The sequence below is a fragment of the Etheostoma cragini genome, chromosome 1 (assembly GCF_013103735.1).
Source record: "Etheostoma cragini isolate CJK2018 chromosome 1, CSU_Ecrag_1.0, whole genome shotgun sequence".
Classification (NCBI taxonomy): domain Eukaryota; kingdom Metazoa; phylum Chordata; class Actinopteri; order Perciformes; family Percidae; genus Etheostoma; species Etheostoma cragini.
The window spans coordinates 19814860-19841614 of record NC_048407.1 but is presented as its reverse complement, the minus strand read 5'-3'; the positions used below and the strand labels follow the sequence as shown (position 1 = coordinate 19841614).

At 38.9% G+C, this 26755-nt stretch overlaps 1 protein-coding gene across 4 annotated transcripts; it reads left to right on the top strand.

The window, feature by feature from the left end:
* Positions 1-349: 349 nt before the first annotated feature.
* On the top strand, positions 350-26755 carry usp10 (ubiquitin specific peptidase 10). 4 transcript variants are annotated; one of them, XM_034867542.1, is made up of 15 exons: positions 350-628; positions 11847-11915; positions 12400-12445; positions 12854-12913; positions 14587-15843; positions 17457-17548; positions 17922-18031; positions 18118-18176; positions 18266-18369; positions 18754-18853; positions 19420-19600; positions 21461-21626; positions 22556-22700; positions 23504-23569; positions 24777-26755. In XM_034867542.1, exons 1-15 carry the CDS (start codon positions 608-610, stop codon positions 24962-24964), a joined length of 2664 nt encoding a protein of 887 aa, XP_034723433.1. In that variant the 5' UTR covers positions 350-607; the 3' UTR covers positions 24965-26755. The 4 variants fall into 4 exon arrangements, with proteins under 4 accessions (XP_034723433.1, XP_034723426.1, XP_034723452.1 ...); XM_034867535.1 differs by having other exon boundaries at positions 14584-15843; XM_034867561.1 differs by lacking the exon at positions 12854-12913.

The following is a 26755-nucleotide window of genomic DNA, read 5'->3' as shown; positions in this document are numbered from 1 at the left end:
AGAATATTCCTTAATTAATGTGATTAATAAAACTCAACAGATCCCACAATTTCACATTAGCCTACCCATCCCAGGGTGAATAGAAAGAAACAAATGATAATTTGATGTGATAATAACTGAATGAAAGTCTAATACGTGAACAATCTGAGATGTGTTGTTCCATTTGTGCCCCAGAGGTCACATACTCATAGTACATCACTGAACGGAATTATCTCATGTTAAATACAATGACTGTAAATTTGAATCTGAATGCGAAATGCTGTGTATGGTTAAAGATTAATTCTTTTATTTTGAAGTCCTGGAGCCAACCACCGCCGGAAGTGTTTATCGCTACTCTTTGAGGTCACGCTGCACTACAACCGACCGCGCGCTAGGTTGGCTACCAAGCGACGAAGAGGCGAGACAGAAATGGCGGTGACGGCAAGGCGAACAGCATGAAGTGCTGATGCATTACATGGATCAAAACTTACGACTACTAGGACACCGTTGGGAAAATGACAATGACGTCGAAGTAGGACGTCTTTTATAACGGCCATTACAAACCTACAACACCTTCCCGGGAGAATTCTCATCTTGTCAGTGGAGGAGAGGAAATCTCACCGGGAGCATGGCTTCTTACAGCAACCAGGTAGCTAAGCTAGCTTGCTAACGTTAGCCTGCAAAACAACTCCTGATTCTCGCCCTGGAACGTTATTTATAGACTTGCGACCGTCCCTCATTTGTTCAACCTTAATGACTTAATATAGTGCATTACTTGAAGCAGTTTAGTCAGATACATGTTTTTATTTGAAACGTATGGCTAGTCGTGTCATTGAAAAAGTAAGAACCGAAAAGTGCTTGCTAATGCCCCCCCCCCTAAGCCTCATTGAAACACCACCAGCATGGTAGCTAACAGGCCCTGGGTCCCTCCATTCATATGAGACAGCGGTACAACTCTCAGCAGATTTTTTAAGGAATATGACAGCCACGTTTAGCTGAATGACATGAAAGTGTGCGTAATCTCATTTTATTGACACTTTGTTATAAGATTCCATTGGTGACACGTGTTATTTACCATGGCAAAAGCGACACAGAAAACTGCTGCGTGTATGCATGGCCCACCTGCTCCGTGCTGCGACAGGCCTTCACCAAGCGCACATTTTCATAACTGGGAATTAGTTTCGCTCTGGGCAGTTAAGAAGCATAATAACGGTTTTGCATGTGATAATTTGCAGTTTTTAAAGCGTTGTAAACCACGTTACAATAATGTTTTGCTGAACAGCGTTGTACAAATAGTGTGGTTAGCGTTACACTTTGCAGTCAGTCCGCTAGCTGGTTAGCTAAATTCTAATGCGACAGTGTGGGCCTTCGTTGATAGCGAAGATTTATGAGAGATGGAAACAGTTGTAAGGCATGATTGTGCACGCACACTGCGAAGCGAGTGAACCGCTGCACAGTCATTCTCCGTGTGACTTAGATTGTTAAATAACTTGGCAAGCATGCTGTCGTTTTTGAATAAGTTAACGTAAGCTATCATGTGGGAAGGCCCATTTTGAAGTCTAGCGTTGTATGCAGAGACATGCCAGGTCCAGAGTTTATAGTTATTGACTAAATTAAAGACAACAATCCACACAAGTAAAATGACACTTAAACTATGCTTTACCAGGTTAATATCTGGCTTTCCAGTTTAAGAACCAGAACACAACTAACGACCATAGTGAAGAGAAACCTCGTTGACGACTTAATTCTACATGCTTTCCCACTTATTCCTGGCCGTTTCTATTGGCTCACTGTTAAGCTAAATAAAAGCTTGAGGAGATAACACACTTCAGTTTGTTCATGTCTTTACATACATGAACATTAACATTGAAGTATCCTCATTTGATGGGGCATTTGTTATACTCTGTATAAATAGCAAAGAATGAATAGCGTAACATATATATATATATATATATATATATATATATATACACAAATTTGTAAATAGCCTAAATTAAGTGTTGACAGACAGGGCTCTAGATTAATTGTTGCCTATTTTGCCTTTGCAACTGGATTAGGACACCTGTCAACTATTTCATTTGGTCTGCTTGTCCCATTTGGCAACCATTTTTCCACTGTTAAAAAATACAAATTTTTAATGGTTCACCCTTTGTAAAATACGATATGAAAGTGTTGCTGTCATATTGATTTGCTCAGTGAGAAATGACAGATATCATACAAAATGCAAAAAAGTCACATTAAAAAGCAATATCAATACATCCAAAAGAAAGAGAAGGTGATAGACAGGTGGTGCTGCCAAATAGTCAAAGGCATCAAAGCAACACTAGCAACAAAAAGGGTATTGATCGAGTATAAACTTGGCAAAACTGGTCATTCTGGAAATACTTAACAATACTGTTCTGCATATAAAAAAACACCTTTTATCTAAGTAGAAAAGTGTGACAATAATCTTGTTATAGTAATTTATCCTGCTAGTGTTGTAGTCTCGCAAATTTGTCACCTAAAAGTTACATCACTCAATGTTATTATATTTTATCTAATTTTAAAAGCAATGCCACTGGATAACTGATTTTCATTGAGATTTGTTGTAATAACATCCAGAGTTGCACTAATACTTTTAGGCAACACTGTTTGCTAACATTCAAGAAGGCCACTGCAGGATTTTAAGAAGACAAGAAAATGATAACTCTTTAACATTAGCTTGTAAATGTCAAATTTGAACATAAACATGAGAAGTTATGTGTTCACTTTAGTTGTTTAGTTTTCACAGAATTATGAAACTGTTCAGGAATTAGTCGTGAACCACTGTAGATGAAGGTATGGATGTTAGATGTCCTCATCGACAGTTAGGCTTGTTGGTTTAGTTCAGGCATCTAGATGCAGTGGTTGCCTTTGTAGCTACAACGTGTTACAGCTTATGCCTCAGAAATGTGTTGTCTTTTAAAAACTATTAAACACGCACAAAGGAACCAGACATTTCAATTGGGTGACACTTGTTTATTACACGGAACACGGCAAACTAGTTTGTTCTTCTCAATTCATCAAATTCATAAAGCGTGTGATCCGAGAACTTCTTCCCAGGGCATGCACATTGATGTCTGGCTGACATGGCTTTATTCTCTAAAAAGGCAGTCATTGAATTTTCAGACCAGTTTGACTGTTTTCAAACTTTTTTTGAAACATGTTTTATTTTTGACGTGACGTTTCATTTAGTTGCCTGTCAGTGGCATCCCACTGGTTACTCTAACTTCATTCATACAATGTCACAGAGTTATACTTGGTAAACCTTTTAATAAAGCTTTATTTTCTGCCACATGGCATCATTGTTTTTTTGATTACGTGCCACTTTGCAACACAGTAAAACAGCAGAGACCGATATTGATTTGATTAAAATATCAATTTGATCCACCTTTATGTTAAGCTACTACAGTGTACCTTTTTGACAAGCAGCTAATGCTAATGTTTGGTGGGTAACATAAGGTAACATCGTTTCACACGTTCAAACAAATATCGCTTTGCTGTTGACAATTAGTCTATCTTCCAAAATGCAAAGTTTTTCCCCTCCAACGAATTGTGCTTGAAGCTGCAGGCCATCCAGTTATAAGATTGTCCACATTGTCGAAATCACTTAGATATTGACCCTTTACATTGAAAATCGTTGTGATAACAGGAGCCTAGGATTTACTGTAGCCATACGACACATTACGCAAACGCCCCTTTTCTTGTCTCCCGTTTCACTCTCCACGTTGTGAGATCAATAACAGTTAGCTAGCTTTCCGGTTTATGTTTCTCGTAATGTGGGTGGAGCGGGGGCTCTTGGGGGGAAAAGTTTGCGTTGAGAAATGTTATCTTTTTTTAATAAGCACCTCTCTAAAACAGTGTTTTATGAAATTTGAACATTATAACTTACATACATTTGAACATGTTGTATTGTAGTAGGCTGCATTAGTATAATGGCTGAACGACATTGTGTTTTAGCATTGACATCGCGTTGTGCGCATTAGTGATAGTCACATCGCAGGACGTTGCAATGTTGGCGCTAATCCTTTTTACTGCTTGATAGAAAACTAAACTCACCGTTCTTTTACATGATTATTACCATCCGACCTTTCCCCATTAAGACAGGTAGCCATGTGGGCAACGTGTGTATGTGGCGTTAGTCCGACAGGGTTTATTGTTATGGGAAGTGAGGCTCTCCGTGTGTAGAAAAGTACCGTAGGCTACCGCTGACACAGTGCTACAGTAGTCGGTGTTTTATGTTTGCTGTAAATACAAACTAAATCACCAGATTAATGCAACATAATCACAACTTCTCCCGGCCATTTCCCCCGGAAAAAGCTGCTACCAGCCAGATTAAAGCTAATGTAGTTAGTTTAAAGAAACAAGGGGTCCGTCCGTCCGTCCCAACTAACGTTACGATTTGGAGCCGCAACACTGGAAACGGAACACTAATCTACAACAGAAGTCTGTTTCTGATTGAACGCCATTTACACTGATTTAATTGTTCTTGGATACACAGTTTGTTGCTAGTGCACGTGACATGCAGGTCTGATCAATTTATCAAACTAACAAACTGGCCCGCTAGTCGACCACAACCTGAAATTTAGAAGAAGCATGCAGTCACCGTCATTCACGTTAGGTAGCCTGTATTGATTATGTAAACACAATGGTGTTGTGCTAGTCAACCAGCGTATTTCTGCTTAATTTCCCTCTCCAGCACCACTTCAGAAGACTAACGTTAGTCACCGCGCTTACTTGCTTTGGTGTTTGTAGAGCATTAAAGTTCAACAAAGAACGGTTCACATTAGAAAAGATCCTTTTTTCATTTTTTTCTTCTATGTAGATGCATTCTCCTACAAAATAACCGCAGTGGACAAGAATGATTTATTTCCAAGTAGAGCTATTTATATCATTTTTTTAAATGTTTTTTTCCATATCTATATATAGTGCAGGAGGAAAAATATCAGTGTCAGATTTTTCCCAATATCGTGCAGGCCTTATTAGTATTAGCCTAATGGTCCCGATAAAGTGGCAGCTAAGTATTTATAGTAACAAATAGGGACTTGGTTGAGCGTTTGATTATTGGGAACAGCAAATGGGTCAGCTTCTAATAGCCCTTTTAAAAAATATCATTAAGGGCAAAAACAGCTTATAATACATACACTTACATTCTTGTAAATAGATAACGATTCATAAGTAGTTTTGTATAAACAGATACACACATGTCCAATTAGAAATACAAATAGATAAATACATGTTGACTAATTGATTTATTTAGACAGATCTGTAAAACTGAGGTTCTCCACAAAAAATCGTGTACTACTATCGGTTTATCACTTCGATAAATGAAGCATTACACCTAGGCTGGGTATTATATCAAAAGATGAGACTAGATATCTTAAATTTTGAATTATAATATAAAACGTTATGTCTTTTTCTGGTTTTAAAGGCTGCGTTACTGTAAAGTTTTGTATTGACAGTGTTGTTTGCCTTTAGCCACTTAGTCATTATACTCACATCACTGATAATTATCAAAAAACTCAATGTGCAAATATTTTGGAGAATAAATGACAAGGATTACTTTTTTCAGCATGTCATACTATTTCATGCGTTGTAATCATGTCACCGTATTTCTACATCACATTAAGGCATGCTCCAGAGATTCATTCAAAACTTATCTGACCACCTTGGTCTTGGGACTGCAGCAATTTAATGCTCAGCCAAGTTGTCCATTAATAACAGCATACCAATTTAAGAGTACAAGCAAAGTAGTGCTGGCTGTATCCTCTGTTATGGTTAGAGTACACATACTGTTTGAGCAGCATTCAGCTTTTTGGGTTATTATGGCCAGGTTATACTAGAAAATAAGTGGTTTGTATGATTTGCACTCCGACCACTTAGGAAATCAAAAGTGTTTATCTTTTTAACCTAATGTTTTTTGAAATACCACTTGTGTGTGTGATTGGGATGCAGATAAAAAGTGACTTGTTCAGTCGTATGTTGGTGATAATAGATGTGACCTTTTTTGTGCCCCTAGAGTCAGTCTTAGGGGGTACATATGTGTTTTGCACAAAGCTGGAAGCACGTTTCTATTTGACCGATTTTCACTGGCTCAGATATAGATATCAGTTACAGTTGAAAAGTGTGTATGTGTGGAAATCATACAGATGGCTAATTTGTTGTAATCCTCAGTCCAAACGAACAGCAAGGGAAGCTTAGTGTGGTACGTGTGGCACGCCTGCAGAGCGAAGCAAAGGGACATTCTTTCTGTTGTGATTGTATTAGCCATCCTGAGGCCTATGGATTATGGCTGGCTGTTTGTCTCTTGTAGTGCCATTTCAGCAATGTGGCTCCTCGTGTGGGGCCTCGTTTGCAAAGAGTTACATATGCTTAAGCTGCACTTTCTTTTCTCTGTGCCTCCCTTTTCACGTCCCTCTGTTTATTGCACTGAGAGCATTAACCGCATGGCTAGTGAGTTCATTTTACCTTTTCTCTGTTGCTTTGTGTTTTGCATGCACATGTAGACACTTGGGTGGCACAGTGCACTGTTTCCACCTGAAGGTGAAAGGGTAATTTGTCAGGGGAGTGCCACTATAACAGATAATAAAATGACATTGAATATAATATCATTGCATCTTGCTATGAGGGATTTATTTATTTCACTTCTGTCCAGATCTCCTTTTTTGTAATTCTTTCTCCCTATTTTACTATTGATTACAGGGCCAATGTCTGTATTGACTTGTTAGTACTCTAGTAATGAAGGTTGTCCACACATACACCTTCAAGTGCAAATTGAGTTCTGTATATTTTTGTGTACAGTGGTAGAACTTTGTGGTTAAACTTGTTGGATACGAGCACCGAGTCTTAATTTCAGGCCCATATGTATGTTTGGGGGTTAGCCATGAGGAGAGCCCATAAGCTAATTAAATGGTTTGTTAGCTACAGGTAACTAAATGTAGGTCACCTCCAAGGTGGGAATTTACCACCCGCCAATGGAGGGTACTATTTCAAAGTGGCGGGGGACTTGGCCTTGTATACCAGCCACAGAAGAGGGGTTTTCAGCGATAGTCTGTGACAGTGGTGTAAAAATGTGGCAACTTGTCCCCGGTGTTAGGAGGCCCGCCTCAGAGTCAATAGTAGCAATGTTGAGGGCGAAGTAAAGAAAAAGAGAAGGTACTTTTTCGAATTAGTGGTGAAGGGAAAACGAGGGAATATTTAGCCTACTAGGGTTGGGCAATGTCCCCTAAATTGGCAGTTGATCAGACATACATTCAGATGCAGTCTTTAAATAAACGGCATTACATGCTTCCGCTGGGAGGGGCACTACATTATAACTTGACCCACTTTCACTAAAGTACAGTGCCGTGAAGTCCAGACTCAATCAGATCACCGTAATCTGCATAACGAAAGTACAGAGCGACAGTAATAACCTAATATACCATCATTACTGAGATTAAACTACATTTTGTGTTAAATTTGTATTGAATAACGCACTCCATAAACAGAAACATAACTCTTGCTGCGCACATGAACAGATGCGCAATATTAGCTAACAAATAAAATGGCACCCTCGTGAATAAGCCTACTGTTGCTAACGTACATTCATAAATCCTACATAATGTCATCATCAGACTTACTTATTGATGCCCGCACATAGTAATATCTACAAAGTTAGTCCAATGAGGGATAAAGGGAAGTGTGATAGCATTCCACGTTAACGCCTTTCCTCTCTAGCTTGAGCCTGCTGTGCCCAAGCCAAGGCGCAGAGCATGACCTCACTGCAGAGCATGACCTCACTGCAGAGCATGACCTCACTGCAGAGCATGACCTCACTGCAGAGCATGACCTCACTGCAGAGCATGACCTCACTGCAGAGCCTGGGCTCACCACTTGCTGATAGGTTACTAGGCCAGGTAGAGCAAGCTACTGTACTCACAATGGTGGCTCTCCACAGCAAGTATACATCTTAAATTGACTTAAGTGAGGATACATCTTGTGTTTCCGGTTTTCAGTTTGAAGGGCTGTGATGAGATTAAGTAAGTGTACGTATGTAGGACTATATTGAGGAAAAACCTACTATTATTATTCAGGAACAAGGAAAGAGGTGATCAGGGTGGGAAATTAACTTTTTTGCCCAGTTTTACCAGCCACTTTTTCCATATTTTGACTTGCTTCAATACACTATTTTGTATTAATGCATATTTTATTAATCTAAGCAAATAAAAAGTGATGTGGAAAATAGTGAAAGCCTTTATTGCCACACACTGCTCCTGGGGTCCCATCTTTGCCAGCTGAATGTCAGTGCACTTGATATGAGACTTTGATGACTATCCATCCAACATGACTAATGGTCTTTTATTGCCTGTAATTTAAGGTTAGTTGTTCCTCTAACAAACAAATTATTTGCATTTTCTGAAGACAAGTAGGTTTATCATATTGTCCATCATGATGGAGAGCCACCATGCAGTGCATGCAGACCTTGATGTCACATACAAGCGATATTTAAATGCATCATTCCATTCATAGAATGCTCCGTGATTTTTTTTTTTGCAAAGCCAATCAACCGCTCTGTAAACCACTGTCTGACCATGTGCCAGCCTGCACCGTGCAGTTTCTAGATTTAGACAGTCACAGAGGGCAGAGTAAGCCCCGCCCCCATTTATTTATATTTGGCTCCCAGCAACACGGACAGACGCAGTGGCTACTGGTCCACACTTCTGCCCACAGTTTTAATTTTTAACACAGCTGTATATTGTTAGGCATGAGAGGTAAACCTGTATTTGTACCAGTTTTTCCTCTGGAAACTCAGCTATTGCGGCCGCCACGGCAAAAATCAGAAGAAGTAATTGAATGCAACTAAATTCAGTTCGTAGAGTAATATTGTGTGAGACTGAGCCTGCTGGCTCTGGGCAGGATATGTGACCAATGGCCACAATATCATAGTTCATAAAAATGCAGCGCAGTGACAATACAGACATTTCACACACATGTGTAACTCTTGGCTCATTGTCACGTTCAAGAAACTAACTTGAAATTATTCGAGCTTTGTGACATGGTGCATTATCCTGCTGAAAGGTAGCCATCAGAGGATGGGTACATGGTGGCCATAAAGGGATGGACGTGGTCAGAAACAATGCACATAAAGGCCGTGGCATTTAAAAAATGCCCAATTGGCACTAAGGGGCTTAAAGTGTGCCAAGAAAACATCCCCCACACCATTACACCACCACCACCACCAGCCTGCACAGTGGTACCAAGACATGATGGATCCATGTTCTCATTTAGAACAGAAATCGAGACTCATCAGACCAGGCAACATTTTTCCAGTCTTCAACTGTCCAATTTTGGTGAGCTCTTGCAAATTGTAGCCTCTTTTTCCTATTTGTAGTGGAGAAGAGTGGAACACGGTGGGGTCTTCTGCTGTTGTACCCCATCCGCCTCAAGGTTGTGAGGTTGCCCTGTCTGTTTTGAGTGGGCTAGAGGAACATATCAGAATTGGCATATTTCATAGTCTAATAATCGTTTTATAACTACCGGCGCACCCACCCGCAACGGCGGTAGCGTTCCCCAGACACACCCACACCACGCTGGATGTTAAGCCTCTACCATCCAAATGCAAAAATAATATCACGGAAGGAATTTTCAATTTTATTGCTCAGGATATGAGGCCAACTGCTGTTGTGGAGGACTGAGGTTTTAAGAACTTGTTAATATACAGCGCAAGCACACCACGCCACCTCTGCTGCAGCGCTTTCACAGCCGACAGACGAGCGCCATTTCAGTGCAAAAATAATTAGGTCAAAACAATTTAATATTCTGCAAATAGCCTACAAGGACAAGTACTGCAGGACAGTACAGTTAATTAATCTAACGTTTTTTTTTCTCTTCCCACCCCAAGTCGATTTTTAGTCAATTTCATGACTTTAGTCAACCAAGATTTTCTTTGGTTGATTACAGCCCTACTGTTGTCTGTCTTCTTTAGTTGGTTGGCTATTTAGGTTTTAGGTTGTCATGAAGACAAAACAAATTATTGTGCAGCCCTTAACATGACATACAAAATAAAGTTGTGCTCTTGGTCAGGTATTAAAGGAAACTTAGATTAGTACAGTTGTTGTGCAAGTTAATTATTGTTGCTGTTATATTGTGTGAGCTAATTATTGTCAAAGCAGATTCCCACATAAATGTACATGCTTTACTTGGTGTTAAAACACAATATAGTAGCCCTGCAGTGAATAAGTTTGGTTACATTTTATTTGCGGTGTAACTAAACTAATACATCAAACTGTCTCTGAGAAATGCAGCACTTTACTTTATTGTGCAAGCCATAAATTCACCAATGCTGTTATTTTGAGTGATTGATTCATTATATTATTGACCGTTTACTGCTCCTGATGTCCAGCTGACAGAACTAGTAGCTCTGTCTGGACTGATCCAGCTTACGCCTAACCTATTTTCGACCATTTTAGTGATTTGTGATTTCTCACGCATGTGAGACTAGAAAATTTTATGACTTTCTAATTTATTTCATGTTGAAAAGGGGGCAGAGGGCAATGTGTGTGAGAGGGGGAGGGTCTGTGAGTGGGCACTGCACAATACTGTGGTCCACACTTGTCTTATTTTTGTGGTGTCACACTCATCCGCACATGCTGTCAATCAATTAAACGTGCTCTAAGCAATGTTGGGTGGACAATGTTCTGTTCTTGATGTTTGAAGCATTGTCAAACAATATGAAAGCCAGCTCGCCCTTCCCTCTTCATCTTGTCTCCCTCCCCTCCCATCCATGCACTTACCCCCAAAATCCTTTTATTCTCAATTATTGGCTGGAAGACCATTATGTTTCGTGGTGCAGATTGGTGCGGTTCGTTTTCTGTTTGTGGAGCTTGGGTTGTTTACAAGATTTGTTTTTTTTTTTTTAAGTATTCAGGCAGCTAGCAGATAGTGAGATCTTTGCTGTAAGTGACAAAATGTTGTAGCCTAAATAACCTAAGACATTGCTTCAAGGACCGTTAATGGGATATTTGCAATGGTAATGTAATTTAGACCTTGTAATTCACACCTCAGTATTTCCTGGCGTTTGCCTCCCCACGTTCCGCTTTGGGTTCCGCTGTTGCGCGCTCCGCCAGTTCACTTATGTACATTTAACATCAATGCTAATGTCAGGCCTTGGTGCTGGATTTCTGGGGTATGACTATTTCGGAAAAATAAATTAAGTCCAAATGGGATTTGTTTTTGATGCGCTAGGTTTTACCAATCATCAAACTTCTACCTAGCAATGTAACAAGTTCTAGCCAATCCGATGCAAAGTAGGGCGGATCCTTGCGGTACATGAATGCATGTACCGTTCCACCCCTAGCAGATTGTAGTTTCTTTATTTATTACCAAAGCACATATCAGTATTACAGCTAAAAGGTGGGAAATAGGAAAAAGTGAGTTGCAGGTTGATTTAAGGTGTGCGCCCATACATTACCTATCTATGCCCCTAAATTCTTTTTAGTTATGGGCTGCAGTGCTCCAAAAGAAATGTACAGGCAAACACCAAATGACTCGTCACTTCATGCTGTGCTTTACTTTCACACAAGCTAGCATTGCAGTCTTGGCTGCGTGATGACTGGCCGACAGAGCCCTTGTACCTAGTAACATGGAAGTTCTAGTCTTTGACTGTGTATATTATGTAACTTTTCCCTTTTTTTTACTTATATTTATGCACGATCTCACGTTTTGTGACTTTGAAGATTTTTTTTCAGGTGATTCATGATCAGTTCACGAATTTAGAATTTTCATCACGTCAGTAAAAACAAAACAAATTGAGAAGTAGATTTTTACATTCTTTCTTCTTAACTAATGGTTATATTGATTCCTTTCCACAGTACATCTTCGGGGAATTCAGCCCTGATGAGATCAATCAGTTTTTTGTGACACCACGATGTTATGTCGAGGTAAGGAGCCGGATTACAATTCATTTTTATATTCTTACATTATTGATATATGGGTTGCCATAATGGTTGACCTTTTTTCAAGATCTGGTTGCCTCTACTGGTCGACAGGCTCTACTTTGACAGAAAGTAACAGGGTTCATGTGAAATTAATTAAAATCTTGACAAACACTACTCCCAATATACTACTTTGGAACTGAGGCTCCAGGTTGGTATTACATAGGTACCACCAGTAAGTGACAATGTTATTTTTTGATGCTCAGTGTAGCTCTTTTTTTAACAACACTATGCCTAAAATGACTGTTATTGCATATGAGAAATCTGTCGTTAATGGTTAATTACATTTCAAATAGTGTAGATAATCATCTAACATATTTAACTGTGGTTAGTCAGTGCTTCATGCTAAACAATTTAATTTCTCAATATGGGTGAACTTTTTAGATGTGTTTTTTGATAACTCCTAATGTTGCATTTTGCTTTCACACAGCTTCCTCCGTTCAATGACAAAGTCCCGTGCATCAGTCAATCTTCTGGTATGTACATTTCACACATTAGATTGCCAGATAATATTTTCCTTTTTTTTTTAAGCATCAAAAGACTATTCTCATTCTCTTATTTGACATCACTCTAGTTTTTCAAAGCAGGTCTTATTAATGTAAGATAGAAGCCCAGGCGGACCTGACTTGCCTGGCAGGGAGATGCTTTTCATGTTTTTGATTATTTGTGCATACCATATATATTTATGCATACAATTCATATTGTTTAGAATAGATAACATATCCCAGTAGATCTTATACATTTTATTTTAAGAATACGCCAGCCATTTTCATTCTTTAAATTCGAGCCACCAAATTAAAAATGTAATAGCAGCCACCTGTCTTTGAAATGGTACCCATTTGCACATGACATTTGCCTTACCTTGATTTGTATTGATTATTTAGGAAGTTACTGCACTCCTGCTGTACCTTATATTATGGAGTCTATGGGACTGCAGGTTTGCGGTGAGTGGAGGAGTCTGACACCCTGTGGCTTGACTAGCTGTTGTACGTTTGCTGTAAAACTCGAAATCCAGGTTTCAAAAACTGGTGGCTTTCTAAACCTTGCGCCTGTATTCTTTCTCTTGCCTGTTGGTATAATCTGTAGAGCTTTGCATGCTCAAGATACTTTTAGGTATCTTATCTTCTCTTGCATATAATGCATTTTCACCACTGCAGGGCTCCCAGATTAATTCAAATTGGATTAAATTTACATATCATTTAACAATCACAGCTTATTTTCTAAGGGCATATTGATGTTTTTTTTTGTGATTGCTAACATTGTGTTCATATTTAGCCTTGCATTGTCATGGTTTTACTACTGAATGCATTTTACAGTCATGCCGTGCAATTTCAGTAACACTAACAGAAGATCTTTTAATCCTAGTAGAGGAAGTAAAGTAATTGCTGTTTTCATACCCTCTTAACCCCTGCAGAACATCAGGGTTAACAGTCTGGGTGACCAGTCAGCTGTGACATGATAAAAGACACTTTATTGATTTTTCTGATTTGCCCTTACTAATGTTTCCTTTTTGTTCACCTTTTTCACTTTGCGCCTCTGCTTAATAATGTACTATTTAAGATGCCATGCAACACATTTTAACAAAAAAAATGAAGTTTTGTAATGAAGACATACACATTGAGACACTTTAAATTGTATTTTGAAAAGTATTTTTAGTTTTAAGAAATTATCTGTATTGGTGTACATCATTGATGTGCAGTCCTTTTATTGAAGTAGTCACTGAGTGCCCTTTGAGGTCTCAAATCAGAAATTTTTATTATCATCCTGCCATCAGTTTAAAAAAAAATATGCTAGAACTGAAGCTTGGCCATCTATAAAAGAATATTGTATAAAACTCAATGTTTTAAGGTCTGTAATGCTATGTAGGAATGTGTAAGGTAGGCCTGTTATGTATTCTTATTATTTTTGTCTTGGTCAGATTCTTTTCACACTATTTTTCCTCACTTTAATCTATAATTATTGAGCCTACCTTCAAGCAATTTTAGATGTAATCATTATATTGAAGAGTAACACTAACCCCCCTGTTCCTTGTTGCCCCACTAGTCAGAATTACTATTTACTATTTTGGTTTAATAACAGACTTTGCAAATTGACAGAATAATCAAAATAATAATTTGAAATTGGTCATAAAATCACATAATGAATAATGTCCACATTTATTTTTGCGGAATTCGGGCCAATTAACAAATAACCCAGGACAACATACACTTTCACAGCTTTCCAGTTCTTGCCGTTTGATAGGATTAGGACAACAAACAAACCCCAAGACTAGGTTGTCCCCCTCTACCTCATTGGATGTTAACTGAATCACCCCACTTTTGGATATGTTGGCAACATTCCGAAGATCCACATAATCCCAGAAGGAATTTTGTGTAGTTGACCATAGACACAACCGCAGTTGTTACAGCTAAAAATAGGTCCAGCTGGATACTTTCTTTTTAGTGGTGTGTGTGTATATAATGTCTGATCCTGTCAGAGAACTCCCACGACCCCTTTTATGATGGCTTAGTTGTTCAGAAATAAGGATTTTATTACAAACTCTTCAGCAGAGAGTAAAATACAGAAATACAAATAGGCAAAACTTTGTTTCTAATTGATTGAAATGTTTCTGCAGCAGAAGACTATCAGCGCATTGAGTTTGGTGTTGACGAGGTGATGGATTCCAAGCCCGTTGGAGTGAACGATCCTTTATTCAAGGTGTCGAGCACCCTCAACCCCCAGGCTCCAGAGTTCATCCTGGGCTGCCAGTCGGCCCAGAAGGGCCAACAGATGGCTCCACCAGAAGCTGATGTCCCTGATGGAACTGACTTCAACTCGCTGGATGGCCCTGACTCGGAGGCCTCAGCCATGGACAATCACCAGGCCTGCCAGGACATGGACGGGCTCCCTGGCAGCCTGGGACAGCGAGAGAGGAAGAAAAAGAAAAAGCGACCGCCGGGGTATTACAACTACCTGGACCCGTTAACTGGCAGCAGCAGCAGTAGCAGCACCAGCAGCAACAACAGCAGCAGTGCAGCAGATGGGACGTCTGTGACAGCACTTGTGAACGGACATGCAATGGGTGGCCCACTCCACAGTGCTGAAGATGTGGACAGTAAGGCATTGTCAAGGGCTGAACTTTCTACCCTTGGACCTGTCTCTACGGCAACATCAACAGCTGCTGTTGTAGCAGCAGCCAAGTTTGCCCCCTCATCCACTGCCAATCAGAGGACTTGTGATAGCCCTGATGACTCTTCTTTGGACTTAACAAGTGGAGCTGCGTCTTTATCAGATGGCAATGCAACTTCCTCCTCTTCATCCTCCTCTCAAAGCAGAGGGATGACAGAGGGACCGAGGACTGCAGATCAGCAGCCAGATCATTTGGCTCCACAGAGCCCCGAACTTTCAGATACTCCACACAGCCCCTGCTCCAAATCCCCTCTTCCTCCATCAGCTGCTGTGGCCACCCGCTCTGTCGCCACTTCCATTACGACTACTGAACTGGAGGGACAGGAGCTAGCAGACAGTGGTGTGGCCAATGGGTTGGAGGCAGAGCCTGATACTCCCATCCGTGCAGATGAACACGAAGACTGTGAGAGTGGGGGGCGGGCTCAGCATGACTCCTTAGACTCTTCTGCCCAGTCAGTAGTGACAGAGCAGGTCCATTCGACTGCAATTCCAGCTGCACCTGCTGCCAACCTCCCAAAGTCTTGGGCTAGCCTCTTTCACAACTCCAAGCCTTTGCCTGGGGGCCCTCAGGCCTTTGTTGAGGTAAAGAATGTTGTGGAAGTTGTGTCTCTCTCCCTCACTACACCAGAGCAGCCTGAGAAAGTTGGGGAGGTCAAAGAGTGCCCTGTCCACGTTTCAGAGGATCCTATGGCCCCTAAACTTGCAGGTATTATATAAAGATGCATTGTATATTCTTCAAAATAGCCCATCATACCGGGTTTATGTTGTTTTTGCTGCAAGGGGGGTGCATTGCTGCTAAATTCTTTCCCCCTCCACTTGGTGGCAATGTTGAGACAATTAAACTGTTCCTTACCTTTTGTGTTCCAGTGTAAGTTTAAGGTTTTAAGCATTTTATGTTGTAGAAGAGTAGAAAGGATAAGTGAACAAACTTTAAAATCTGCTGCTATTTATCCTATGTATTTATATAGAGTTGCTTAACTTGCTGAATAACGTTTTGCCACAGGAAAATGTAATTAACATGCTGTTCTCTTGTTAAAAAGGTTTAAGAAATGAACACTAGATGGTGGTACTACATAGCTGTCGGCTATTAAGTCATTGGTCACATTTGTGTAGACCAATTCGTCTCATTAACCAACACTATTCTAAGTAATAATGGATCAGTTGGAGTAAACGCACAAATACAGTTTAGAGTGATTTGAGATCACTTCTAGGTTCATTTATTTAGAAACTTGCAAGCAGATACAATATATTAAGTTTTTTCCTGTGCCACTTGATTCTTAAGTTGTTTTTTTTTGGTCCCTATCAGTGGGGCTTTCTGTGTCTTAAAAGCAATGTGCAGTGTATGAGATTTGTTTGTTCAGTAGAACTTGATTCAGCTGCACGTATGTATTTTACATGTTGGGCTGCTGTACAGTAGTTCTCTCAGAAGGGTTCGCAAATTTACCAGCGACCTAATTTGTATCTGTCATCCCAAACACTTTGGTTTGAGTACAGTTTGAACTCAATCCTGTTAAGTCAGCACGCTCTCTCTCTTCTGGTGCCCAGTCCGTATTTAGTGTAATTTGATACGTAAAGTATTCTTTTTACTCTCGTCACTGTGCTCCCTTTTGAGATGTAACATTTTACTTATGCATGTTTATGAACCAGAAAACCCTGTGGCTGTATTTTATCTGCAGAACAGTCAATTCCAAATATTTTAAAATACTAGAACTGCTGGAATTACATATATTAAAAAGCACCAGTGGGGTTCATTTCTGTTGGAATGATGAAACATAGTAAGACTATAGACTGTATTCTGCAATTGGAAAATGGAAATTTGTCCCCACTGCTTTAAATAGTGTGCATTTAAGCAGTTTTTATTTGAATGTGTCAAGTCTGTTCAAATGTTACGCTACATACATTTAAGAAATGGTGAAAAGATGCTCACATTAGAACATAATAGTGATTTATTTGTATTGTCTAAAGTTATAAGCTTTTGATATGCGCTATTTATAAATCAGTTGTGTAAAACATGTCCACGTTACCATGGGAGCTGTGTTACTGAATGACAGTCTCCCTTCCTAGGCGTGGTACATTAAGTTTTTGCTCTCTTTCAGAAAGTCTCTTGTGCTTTTGTCACCAGAGGCAGCAATAGAAAAAGGAACATTTGTTGTGTAAAAATGAATACTTTGTTCATGTGATTCAGGAATGATCTGCTGTAGTATTTACCACTATATCAGTGTTAATCACTGGAAGTATGTACTCACAAAGCAATACTTTCATTGTCTAAGTTGTACAGGGCTACATCTTTAAGAACATTGTGTCTTTTTGAATCCCCAGAACTTATTGAGAATGTGAAGTTGATACATAAACCAGTGTCTTTGCAGCCGAGAGGACTGATCAACAAGGGAAACTGGTGCTATATCAACGCTGTATCCTTTCACTCTGCTTTTTGCTGCACCTTTTTAACCCTTCAACACTGTGTGGACACATGTTATATGCTTGGTTGGGGGTAATATAAATAGCTCTTATATTGCAGCTTAAAAAAATACCACAAAGGACAAATGGGGTCAGGTGTTTTAAAAGTACTCGGCCATTGGGTAATGTAGTTGTCTTTGGCTGTGACTTGCTTAGAAGTGAGTTTTAGCTATGTCTGAAAATTTCCTCTGAAGCCAGGGAAATGCATTTTTTTTAAAACTTAAAACATACAGTCAATGACTAATTCTGTTGGTGTTTTATGGAGACCGCAGCTTGTCATTTAACGTTTCCTACATGCTGTGTTCCTCCCTGACTTTGAACATTCAGACCCTACAGGCCCTGATAGCGTGCCCTCCCATGTATCACCTGATGAAGTCTATTCCTCTTCATAATGAAACACAGAGACCATGTACCTCCACACCCATGATGGACAACTTGTAAGTAATATTTCTGCAAGCTGATATCAAATTGCTTAAATCTGTTCAGCAAAGAAATGTCACCATTATTTCTTTGTCTCTGGCAGTGTAAGGCTGGTGAATGAGTTCAACAACATGCCTGTGCCATCTAAAGCCAAACAGCAAGGTGAGATGTTAGACAGCATGTCCAAAGAAATTGGATATATTTTTATGGAAGCGTCTCTGATGTTGTATGATTTGTATCTCTGACCACAGCTGTTGGTGATAAAGTCATGAAAGATGTTCGCCCCGGTGTACCTTTTGAACCAACCTACATTTATAGACTTCTCACTCTCATCAAGTCAAGTCTCTCTGAGAAGGTAAATTATGCTGACTCTGGATCAAAGACATATTCATTTCAATGCAATGCGTCAGGTGTTTTCTTTTTTAATGATCACACTCTGAATACACATCCTCTGGAACAGAAAGTGCTTAAAGTGAATGTCCTTGTTCTTTCAAGTACACATCTGTTCTGATTCAGTTTTAATGAATGAAATTATGGAAACACTCTGAATGAAATGGTTATCTTTTTATATTTAATAAGGCTTACACACATCCTGTCTTACTTGTAAAACATGCTTCTCTGTCTGTGTACCTTTTAATGAACGACTGTGTTTGCACATTCATGCGTGCACACATTTGACAGTAAGCATTCTTGGTTAAGTGTTCTAATTGGTGCTAATGTCCTGGGGCTTTGCTCGCAGGGTCGACAAGAGGATGCGGAGGAGTATCTCGGCTTTACTCTCAACGGACTGCATGAGGAAATGCTGGCTTTGAAAAAACTAATCTCGCCTCAGGAAGAGAGTAAGCACCTTTTTACAACTTATCTTATCAAAACCATATCTCAAGGAAGATAAGATCATTACAGAAATTGTTTAATGAATTCATGTTTACTCTTCAGAAAAGTTAAAGATTAAATGCGTTATTTTCTGCATAATCAAACTGCAACTAAGTAGATTGAGCATCTATTGAGTTTATGAAATTTTGGTGCAAATTGTTGGTTTTCAATTGGATTAAAAATAAAAAGATTACTGACCAGCTCAGGAACATGAATTCCAATATATTTACTAAAGTTACATACAAAAAACTGAACAGCTGTGTACTGACAAACCTTACATTTCTTAACAATGCCTCAATCTACAATAAATATTCATTCTACCACACAAATTCAAATTTCAGCTTCAATGAATAATTCAAAAGTTTAAAATGAAACTTCTGTCATCGTATCAGTCAAAGTGCTATTGAATTTCCTGCGACATGTAAACAGACATGGGATTCAGTAGAGTAGAGAAGTTACTTACTTCAAGGCCATTTGAAGTTCTTTTAACATTTGGTCTCTAAAGGGTATTTTCTTTTGTTTTTTTGAACAGAACCCCCCACACCCAACGGGCCGGAGTCCCAGCCAGGTGTGGAGGATGATGTTGCTGATAAAGAGGAAGACGGCAGTGAGGACGAATGGGAGCAAGTTGGCCCCAGAAACAAGACTTCCATCACTCGCCAAGCTGACTTTGTCCGCACACCCATCACTGACATATTTGGTGGACACATCAGGTACGTTGATAGTTCTTTGTGAAGATGTGATTAAGAAATACTTTTTATAATCTGAAGTAGAAACAATGAGCCATATGTAAAGGAAAGAATTCTGAAAGCTGGCAAACTTGTGGACGTTTTTTTGTGAGTGTTATTTAATTTTTGCTTTAATAAGTTCACAAAGCACTCAATTATGCTCCACTCAAGTTGGATTTCCCAGTAGTCTGTAGTATGCCACAGTTTTATAGTGCTAGAGCGGCAATTAAAGGTTTTGCACGTCACTAAAACCCACTGCCACTTTTAAAAAACACTTTCAGAAAAAATCAAGCACTTACATGATGGGTTATGATCAACCAAGCTACATCCATTAACAAAAGAAATGGGCCAGTGTAAAGTGAGCTCACTAATCAGCCAATGATTGGCCTTTTCTGCAATGTGTAAGTAAGTGGCATGCTATGTAAATACAGGGGGAAAGCACCACTGTTTTGAATACTGAGCATTTAAGCAGTTTATATTTAAATGTGTTCCTTTTGAAAGTGTTTTGTCGGCTCCAGTGTTAAACATTGCGCTACATTCTTACAAGAAAGTGTGTACAAGATGTAAAAGATGCACATGTTTTAACAAACTAATGATCTATTTGTGTTAAATGTATGTTATTAGATGCATTATTTATAAATGTATGTCCACGTTACCATGGGAGCTGTGTTAATGAATGACAGTCTCCCTTCCTAGGCGTGGTACAGTAAGTTCTTGCTCTTATTCAGACAGTCTCTTGTGCTTTTGTCACACGAGGCAGGAATAGAAGAAGGAACATTTGATTTGGGAAATGATCTGCTATAATATCCATTAAACTATCACAGTTTTAATGACAAAGTATGCACTCACCAATAATACCAACACGGGTTTTCATTTTTTGTTGGAGTTGTTTATTTTTCTTTGTGCATGAAACGAAATATCATCCAGCCCTACTCGGGAGATAAAAGGGTCATCTAGATCTGTGCACCCTGTGTTGGTTACGTAGGTTCTGACTAAAAGTTTTTTGACTTCTGTTCACTGTCTCATCACAAATCAGTTTGCCATCAGCCAGCTCCAGCTTTTGTCCTGCAAGCGCCACAGTCCTTCAGAATAACAGACACTGTGGGCCGACTATGATCAGAAGTCTTAACAGCATGACATGGGGCACACATTCAAAAACAAAGGTCTTAATTTTCAGACAAATCCGAAAGAACCTTTGCGGGTGTAGCCTGAGTAAATAACATGTTCTATGAGGTTCTGGTCTGGCACAGTCCTGGTCTGCATTGGGCACACAATGTCTTAAAGGATTATTCTCTCAGAAATAGTTGCAACCAAAGAGAAAAGGAGTACAGCAGTGTATGTTTTCAGAGTGTGGTGTGCACGCCCACTAAGATTGGCTATAATAACCCTTGGGCTTTCTGGGCACTGTCGATGTGTTTGGTTTGTGAATAAGTGTTACAATTTGAAAGTTATTTCTACTAATTAAAGTCTTTATGGCGTAAGCATTCAGCCATCAATTAGATTTAGATTTATTTCCTTTAAAATATTCCAGGTCAGATTTTGCAATCCGGATGCTCTTACACAATTTGATGATACCAGTATTGACTGTTTACTCTTCTGAGAAGATACAGATGCAATTAATTAATACTATTTGTATAACAAGTAGTATGTCACTAAAACATGTGGCACTTATCTAATTAAAGATAATAAAATTCAACGTCTGTAGCAAAAACGTGTTAACACGTAAAAATGCAAGTTCTGGAAATAAGTATATTGAATTATTTCGATATAACGTAAAGGGTATTCCCTTTAACTTAATTTGTTGTTTCTTCTAATATCTAACCTGGTTTTTTGTTTCTTTGTCAGATCTGTGGTGTATCAACAAAACTCTAAAGAGTCGGCCACTCTTCAGCCTTTCTTTACCCTGCAGCTGGACATCCAGTCAGAGAAGATCCGCACTGTCCAGGAGGCTCTAGAAACCTTGGTGGCACGAGAGTCAGTCCAGGGTTACACCTCTAAAACCAAGCAGGAGGTAAGAATATAGCACAATTTCATGCTATGTTTTAGTTATTTAGTGTTGTCTGTTATTAAATTACAAAAAAATAAGTGATACTATTTTTTTTTGTTTTTCAAAGTAAGATTTGGGAGTGTACAGTAGGGCTAGGTATTCTAGAAAGATTTTTGATTCTATACGGAATTGATAAGGGTTCCAAAACGATACTCTTTTTTTCGATACCAATTTTATATAAAAATAAATTGTGCCGTATTACGTATTTATTTTCTTCTTTTTTTTTTTTTTAACAGCTCCAATGCGAGCCCCGTCTCTGTGCCTAACAGTTTTTTCCTGCCTGCGTCTACAACATGTAACATTACGCAGCCTAGTGGTGGGCACTGATGGTTTTACATAAAACAAAGTAATGTTGGCTACACGTGATAAAAGGCATTTCTGTATTTTCTTCACAAATGTTCTAGTTATTTCCTTGGATCGGAGTACACATCACAACTAGTGAAATAAAACACTTTGTTTAGTAAGTGAACGTTAAGTTGGAACTGGTTTGGGAACATCTGCTCGACAGCTGTATAATGGGCAACTTTGTATTTTTTTGTAACGATAAACCTGTCGTTTTGGTCTGTCATTTTAGAGGCAGTTTACTTGGTGTACAGTCTAGCTCTCGTCTTTTGTACTTTTAAAGCCCCAACACCAAATGATTGATGAGTCACTACTTTGAAGGGCACTGCCAGCTGTTCCATTTCAGAGAAAATGATACCCGCTTGTTCTGTACTTGTTTTGTTCCTTCCTGTTTTGTTTAGAATAGATTTGATAGGGTTTTATCTTAAGTCTACACTTACAAATAAACTCTTTTGAGTCTTTGAACATGTATATGGTTTCCCTTTAATAATATTGTATAACTATCACAGAAACCTTTCTGACTGCAGACATTTTTTTATCCTCTTTTTCAGATTGAGATTAGTCGAAGGGTGACTCTGGAAGAGCTGCCTCCCGTGCTTGTGCTCCATCTCAAGAGATTTGTTTTTGAAAAGACTGGAGGCTGCCAGAAACTGACAAAGAACATTGATTACCCTGTTGACCTGGAAATCAGCAAAGGTATGGACCCACACACTACTACCAGACCTTTAACTTGACTCTGGACTTTTTGGTGTTTACAAATGTGTAATGTGTGCCCCAAGTTCATGCACAATGCTTGTATTTAGAAATTTGATGATCCAATTTAGCAGCAATGAGCAAAGACAGACAACATAGATTTTTCTACCCTTTTTAAAAAGAAAAAAATGTATTTTGGGGCAATCGTATTAAGAAAAATATAGGAAAATATAGCTTTTGTTAATTTGATGTCACCTAATCAAGACATCCTTATTGCATTTAAGACACAGGTTTCCTTGAAAAGGGACAAAGCTATAAAACATGCATCAACATGTTACTCAAATTAAGCTGTAGATGATTAATTGGATGAGTTGGCCCAATAAACCTTGAGTCTGAAAAAAATGCCTTCCCAGAGATACTCATCTTTTGATACTCAAAAAGACAGAGTGGTGTGTCTTTTTTTCTCTCAAAGGGAACGGTCTATCTGCTCACCTTGTGGGAAAATGACACAGCATTGTGACTGATCGAATCAGGTTGCAAAATCCTTATCATGGCTGTAGACCTCCTTGGAGGGATCGGGGTTCAGAATGAATCAAGAGAACAATGTTTCGGTGAAGTTTGTAATCCCCCGATTCGTTTTTTTCTCCATTTTGTACAAAAACAGAGTTTTTAAGAATGACATTTTATCTGTTATTATGATGTGCATTCCACTAACACTAATACTCTGTATTTAATTCTAATTTAAGCAAAGCGTTACAGCTTCTTGGTCTAATTAATGGGTTTTCTTAACTTTGATTTCCTTTCAGATCTCTTGTCCTCTGGTGTGCGGGGCAAGGTTGTGAAAGGCCAAAGAACGTACCGGCTCTTTGCAGGTGTGTTTGTGTGTTTATTTTTTTTTGTTTATGTAGTTTCAGTCACATTGTTACATCAGCTTCAAGCAAGGTGTTAACTTTGTTGGTTTTGTAACATATTGTCACTGTGGGAATTGTTCACCCACCAATCTGGGGAATCTTATTGCAAATTTCTGCCAGATATTGCAACAACAATTTGATTTGGGATTATTATTATTATTATTATTAAAAAAAGTTGGGCTAAAGTGCAATATTGTCATGAGCACTATAACATGGGACACCATCAAAACTGCTCTATTTTCATATGTAAGGATGTGAACCTATTTATGAATTGCCATTAATAAGTGTATTTCTTTTAGTAAACATGGAACATTGAACAAACAAAACATTTATCACAAAAGCTAAAGTTGTATTAACAAAACAATACTAAAAAAATATTGGTACTTTCTAAATTGAAATTTCTGATATGCCACAGTTCAATAGCTACCTTTTTGAAAAATGAATGAAAAATCAACTGAAAATAAGACATTTCTGTAAATAACCTGTAATATGTAAAAAATAAAATAAAAAAATCTTCCATGTACCTTGAAAAAAAAACAGTAAATATAATAATGAAAAAAGGAGAAACATTTTTTAACACCAAACATTGAACTAAATACTGTGTGTAACATTAATGGGGGTCTTCACAATTTGCTATTTGCTTTCTTTCGAATTGCAATTTTGATTTGAAATCAATTGTTCAGCCCTGGCCCAAAAATAGAGACTGCCAAGAGTAATTTAACAATGGCTGTTCTTTTTTGGTGTTGAATCAGAATGCATCTGGTTGACAGTATTCCTTTTTTTTGACATAAGGAAATATCATAATCAATGATAAAAATCAACAGTTGAGTTCTATCCCTCATGTATCACCAGCAAATAAGCGACACTCAGTGAGTGCTTGTTTTCATGTGTGAGAGACCTGTAGTCAGGAGTACGACTCCTACTGGTCACATCACACTGGTTTGATTTACATGTGTCAACTCAGGCAAGACAATTTCATTTTGGTTTATAGAATCATTTAAAGAACCATTTTGGTAGGTATCCGTTATTTAAGCCACATTGTACAGCATTGTAGGTAGTTTAAAAAACAGCTCTTAGTAAGAAAAGAAAAGTGCACCGCAGTGCCCAACATTGAAGTAATGGATGACAATGACTTAAATAATGTCTTTCCCCCCATTCGCTTAACCAGTTGTCTATCACCATGGGAACAGCGCGACAGGCGGTCATTACACCACAGATGTCTTCCACATTGGTCTTAACGGCTGGCTGCGCATTGACGACCAGGCAGTGAAGGTTATCAACCAGTACCAGGTGGTGAAGCAGACAGCAGAGCGCACCGCCTACCTGCTCTACTACCGCCGCGTCGACCTGCTGTAGACGCACACATCCCAACGCAAGATTACCCGAATATATGTTCACGAACGCACACACAACACACATGCTCCACATGCACTCGTTGACAGGACATTACATCTACACATGACACAAACACACATAAAACTAATGAACAGGAACACTGCCCAACTTGTTCTCTTGCGAGATTTCCCTCTTCTTCCCTCCTGTCCCCCCTTTCCTGAGAACCAGCTTTTCCAACACCTTTTTCCTTGTCTTTTTTTTCTTTTTGGAGGAGGAAACAAGCTGCATTCACCAAGATTTCCCTGTGACTGCTCTCTCTTCTCTGTGCACCACTGCTGTTTCTTCGTTTCGTCCCATTTTTAGTTTTTACTTTTAAAGCAGCGAGTAAAGGACTGTTGAATAGACAGAGGTGGGGTTGGGGTTACATGTTAGGACCCGAGACTCACCTCTAAATGAGCCCACAGGTCGGCTCGGATAGCAAACCGTGGACTCACACACAGGAAGAACTATCTGCCACAGGCTGCAAGTGGACCGTCGGGGTAATTTCTCTTGCTTGAATTACCTTTTTTAAGGAAATTACCTAGAAATATCAGTGTTTGCCTTTTAGTAAAGGAGTACTGTTGGCCTGATGAATTTGAAGCAGTTTAAAAGCCTATTTGAATTTGCCCTTGTGCATTTAAAAGACCCAGCACCAGCATCATCATGAGTCTCTCCTCCCAATGCCAGATTGTCTTCTTTGCCACCAACAAAAACAACTCCTCCATGTCCTCACTTTTACGATGCTTTTAAATCTAGGTACAACTTGAGCCATCAACAGGAAAAAAAGAAAAGTGGTACATTGAGAACCGAACGGCTTCCTTGTTTGAGAGATCCATGTTATGGTATATGGGTTTAGATTTAGAAAGACTATCTAAAAAAAAAAAAGAAGATATTAATGCGCTTTAGAATTTAATAACAAATATGCTTCTGTGCACAAAGTATAAACTGATAAATGATTACAATATGACAGGCAAATGCATATTTTGCAAATATTTAGATTAAAATGTTAAAAAAAAAGAAAAGATAAAAATATAAAATCTGACTGAGAACTTGTTTGGGTCCTAAAGGACTTTGCTAGTTTTTGGACTCAGTTATTGCACTGGAGAGATGGCAACCAATCAAGACAGATTCCACTGCAAAACCTGCCCTTGTTTACTTTGTAAATTTCATTCTCTATCCATTTGTTTCTTTGTCTTGTCTAAGGGTTCCACCTGTGTATAGGTGGCTTATCAGTGTAGTTTTGAGCCACACCACCCCTCTTACCCCCAACTCAGCAGAAAGCGGGGGCTGCCTTAGGTTCAATGTGATGTTTTTCCACTCAGTGTACAAGTTTAACCCTAACCAGGCGCCAACAGCAAGTCTGTCTGTGAAGAGTTAGGAGAATGTACCTGACACCTATGTATTTACTCTTTTGTGGCTCGGCATTTCCTCCTAGTTGAGGGAAACTGAGTGTTGAGGGAAGTGGGACTACATCTGTGCTAAGCGCTGCATAAAACCCCCGAACATGTGCACAAAAGGAGATAGTTTGCTTTTGTTGAAGATATTGATATTTTTTGTTTTGATCATTAATTGATTGTGATGATTTTAGTTTGAGTTACTAAAAGATGTAAGTTTTTTTTTTTTTTTTTTTTGTCATTGATCATTTATTGGATGTCCCCATGCTCTGGCTCCCTTCAGAAAAAAATATGCTTGCATTTGAATTGGTGTTTGAAAAGAAATTACACAGGCTAAAGCACAACAATGAATAAAATCAAACTAGTTCTTTGCTTGATA